General features: G+C 39.4%; 1 protein-coding gene across 1 annotated transcript; it reads left to right on the forward strand.

Annotated features, from left to right (window-relative positions):
* Window positions 1-969: 969 nt before the first annotated feature.
* On the forward strand, window positions 970-4,747 carry LOC124232755 (sp110 nuclear body protein-like; the record flags this gene model as incomplete). The annotated part of the gene is made up of 2 exons (XM_046649671.1): window positions 970-1,395; window positions 4,374-4,747. Coding segments are annotated over exons 1-2 (588 nt in total), but the record flags the coding sequence as incomplete, so codon positions are not given.
* Window positions 4,748-4,762: the final 15 nt, after the last annotated feature.

Consider the following 4,762-nt stretch of genomic DNA (forward strand, 5'->3'; position numbering starts at 1 on the left):
AGGCAGGATTCAGACTCCCGATCCCGAACGGGAGTGAGACGTGGAGTCACTGAGCATTCAAAACTGCCTCAGCCAACCAGTGCCTGCTCACCGTGCATCTACTGCATGCACAAAACCAGTGTTATCTGCAGCAGAGGAAAGAGCAGTTTATGAAGCTGCATCTTTCTGGCTCCTCTGTTTTATTTCTCTTGGTCTTCATCACACTTTCCTTCTTCTTTGCATTCTCTCCCTCTTCCTTCTCCCCTCTCCTTCCTCCTTCCCTTTTTCTGTGGTTCTAGGTGTGCCAGTCCGTAGAGTTCTCTTGGATTTCCTGCCTTAAGAGTCTGGGGCAACTTGGGAGGGCCTCTCCTCTCAGCTCCCAAACATGCATCACGACGTGAGTGTCACTGCTTTGGACACCTCTGAGTTTCCTGCTTGTTTCCAGAACCCCTCAATCCTCGGGGTTGACCTGGGAGGGGACTCAGACCACCTTGCATGCCCTTCTCCTCCCCTTGTCTCTTCCTCTCAATTCCCAGACCCATTGCCCTCCTTGGCTGGAGGAAACTTACTCTGTCATAGGCTGAGTTTTCCGTACCAGTGTCTTCTAGGAAAACTTGACTTTCAGATCTCCAAGCTTTTCTTGTGGGCTCTAAGGTAATTTTTAGAACTTAGAAATCCCCTTTTGCTCCCAACAAATTCTGCGTTTCAAGATTTTGTGTAGTGAATGCAAAATAGTCTCAACTGAGCAGTGGTTTCCTGAGTCAAGCCAGCATCCGCTCTTCCCCTGAAAGTTACCGATCTCATAATTAGGGGATCCTGGGACATTAAAATCTATAAAGGTAAAAATACATGATTCTAATATTTTAAAATCTACTGCTTGTTATCCAATCATTCAACAAAGATGAATTGAGTGAAGTGTGTGGCAGGCACCTGTCCTGGGTCCTGAGGACTCAGCCGTGAGCAAAACAGACCAAAACCCCTGCCCTCGATACGCCTGTAATTAATGAACAAAACGAGGAGCTGAAGGGGAAAGAGAGGAACAGGAAGGAAGATTGTGAGTCTGGGGAGAAAGAAAGATACACACAAGAAAAGAGAGCAGTAGTTATAGAGAAATAGCAAGGTATATGTGAGGTACGGAATACAAAGATTTCCTGAAAGGGTAGGGACTGGGAGCATGAGAAAGAAATCACTAACAGGGGGAGATGGGGTTCACTGGGAACCCAATTAAAACTATTCACAAATCACTCTTTGGCCCAGGGACATCCTCAGCTGTACACGAAATCCAACAGAAGCTCCAAGTCATGGATCAGGCAACTCAAAGGATGGATGACTCAACCGGGAACTCAGAGGTCATGGCAAGGGTCCAAAAAGCGAGGACTGGATGTGTCCAAATGTCTGCATCAGAGGATGAGGCTGGTAATGGAATCTGCCGTTTGAATGCTCAGTGTGGGAGGGTCTGTCATGGAGCGGGCACAGGGTTGGGTGGACGTGTAAAGTTAATAGTGAAGGAGGGAGAAGTGCAGAGAAAGATGGTGAGGTTTGACAAGAGGGACAGAGAGGGAACAAAGATCTGTTGCATCTGAGGAGGTTTTGCGCAGAAGCAGCTGTGTTCCTAGGGTCCTGCTGACCTCAGCTGTGACCTGGGCGGCAGCTGTCAAACATTTTGGTCTTAGGGCTCATTTACAATCTTAGAAATTATTGAGGATCTCAAAGAGTTTTTTTCATGTTCTTTATATCTATCTGTATGAACCTTATTAGAAATTAAAACCGATTGTTTAAAAATATTTAGGTATTAATTGATTTAAGAGTAACACTAAATCAATCACTTAACATAAAAACATTTTTTATGAAAAATAAGTATCTTTTCCAAATTTAAAATAATTAGTGAGAAGAGTGGCATCATTTTACATTTTTGCACATCTCTTTAATGTCTAGCTTAATCAAAGACAGCTGGGTGCTTTTTTTAATCAGATATAATTGACATAGTATGTTAACTTCAGATGCACAACATAAGGTCTCAATATTTGTATATATTGCAAAATAATCACCACAGTAAATCTAGTTAACATCTGTCACCACGCATAGTTAAAATTTTTTTTCCTGTTACGAGGATTTTTAAGATCTACTCTCTTAGCAACTTTGAAAAATACAGTACGGTGTTATTAACTATAGTCACCATGCTGCATATTACATCCTCGTGACTTATTTGTCTTATAACTGGAAGTTTGTACCTTTTGACCCCTTCACCCATTTCATGCACTCCAACCCCTTGCCTCTGACAATCACCAATCTGTTCTCTGTATCTATGAGTTCATTTTTTGGTTGTTTTTTTTAGATGCCACGTAAAAGCAAGATCACATGGTATATGTCTTTCTCTGCGTGACTTATTTCACTTAGCAAAATGCCCTCAAGGTCCAGTCATGTTGTCACAAGTGGCAAGCTTTCCTTCTTTTTCATGGCTGAATAACATTTCATTGTATGTTACACCACATTTCCTCTATCCATTCATTCATTGATGGATACTTACCTAGCTGCCATGTCTTGGCTATGATGGTTCAGTGAACATGGGGGTGCATATATCTTTTCAAGTTAGTGTTTTCATTGCCTTCAGATAAATACCCAGAAATGAAATTGCAAGATCGTATGGTAGTTCTAGTTTCAATTTTCTGAGGAACCTCCATACTGCTTTCCATAGTGGCTGCACCAATTTATGTTCCCACCAACAGCACACAAGGGTTACCTTTTCTCCACATCCTCGCCAACAATTGTTATTTCTTATCTTTTTGATAATAGCCATTCTAACATCTATGAAGCTCTATCTCATTGTGGTTTTGATTTGCATTTCCCTGATAAGTAGTGATGTTGAACACCTTTTCGTGCACCCATTGACCACCTGTATGTCTTCTTTGGAAAAGTGTTTATTCAGATCCTCTACCCATTTTTTAAATTGGATTGTTTGTGTCTTTTGCTGTTGAATTGTATTAGTTCTTTATATATTTTGGATATTACCCTTTATCATAGATATGATTTGCAAATACTTTCTCCCAAGGACATCTAGTGGGAGTCAGTTATCTGAGCCCCTGGACCAGAGGCTCAAAGTGAGGTTAGGAACCCCTGGGGGGTATCTCTGAAACCCTTTCAGTAGATCTTCAAGGTCAAAACTGTCTTCATTAAAAGATGTTATTTGCCTTTTTCTCTATGTTGACCTTTGTACACATGGAGCAAGACCCACAGCAGGTAAAACTGCTGGTGCCTTAGTACAAATCAGAGCAGTGTCCCTGACACTCAGGAGTAGTCATTGCATTTCTTCCCCACCATTTACCATAAAAAAAAGCCAGTTGCACATAAGAATGTTCTTAATGAACCAGTAAAGGTTATTAATTTTATTGGATTTCTGCCCTTGAGTACACATCTTTTTAATAGTGAAACTTCTTTTCTTTTAGTGTTTAACACACATATCTCATGTCAATGTTATCTATTTCCCTATCTTTTAGCTACGTAGTGCATTATTGTATGGTTAACCACAATGTAATTAAATAACTACCTACTGATGGACAGTTATTTACAGGTTTTGTATGAAAATGGAAATCGTATTTGGTTGTGTTTGTATCTTTGCACACTTGTCCTATAATTTCCTCAGAATTAATTTCTAAATGTGAAATTACTTGGTCGGAGTCTATATATCTTAAGTTTTATATTATATACTATATGTATTATATTATATAAACTGTTCTGCAGAAAATGTAATTGTTTACATTCCCTGTAACAATATATTTGATTATTAGTCAAACTAATCAAAAACTTTGATTATTAGTGGTCTAAAGATGATTCTTAAATAAATTTTTCATTTGCATTTTCTCTTTGAGCATTTTCAAATTATGTTTTGCCCACTTTCCTAGTGTACTAATCATCTTTTGCTTTATTTATTAAAAATATTAACTTTCTAATGTTACATATTGAAATTTTTCTGTTTTGTGTTGCTATTGTAAGGATGTTTTTCAAAGTATGAACATTATAATTTTTTAAATAGTCAATCTGTTCATTTTTTACCTGTATGATTTCTGGCTTTGAATTTCAGCTAAAAAAATATTTTATATTTATGGCTTGTAACAATCTTTCTCTAAATTTTCTCCTAGTCTTGAAAAAACTAGTTATTAATTTGGAAAGTGGCATATTTTAAATGTTAATAATTAAGTATATCTCTGTTACTTCTTTATTCAGTCCTTCTTTATTTCCAAGTAAAATGGAGTACTTTTTTCAGATAAGGCAAGATGGTTTTCTTGCCTTCAAAAGGGATGGAAAGACAGTAAAAGATTTACTTAAAGGTATTGAATCTCAAGCTTGTAGATCAATATTTATAGCCATAGACATGACTTTTTCTTTTTCTGTTTTAGAAAAGTTGAGAGAAAAATGTAGCCAGTCAAGTCCACAAAAAGGGCTGTCAAGAGGTAAGCACAAAGCACGAGGTCCTTACTGCCTCGGTGCTCATCTGGGTCATCTCGTGGCAGACCAGTGTGGCCTCCTCTCCAGCCACACGGCCACCCGGGTATCAGTGGAGCACGGCAGCCCCACCCCTGTCCCCAAGCCACCCAGTCAAAGGACTCCTGTTCACGAAAGAAGGACGACCCAGATGCCATGCTGGTTCAAACAAGCATCTTTTCTCTTATCACTGGGAAGGAATGGAGGTGGGGGTGGACAGAAGGCACCAGTCCACTTTCAGATTAGGACTGTGTCCAGTCCAGGATCAGAGCCAGGAGGAACAGACAAGGCAAACCTGAATGGG

The sequence above is a fragment of the Equus quagga genome, unplaced genomic scaffold, assembly GCF_021613505.1.
Source record: "Equus quagga isolate Etosha38 unplaced genomic scaffold, UCLA_HA_Equagga_1.0 112137_RagTag, whole genome shotgun sequence".
Lineage (NCBI taxonomy): Eukaryota > Metazoa > Chordata > Mammalia > Perissodactyla > Equidae > Equus > Equus quagga.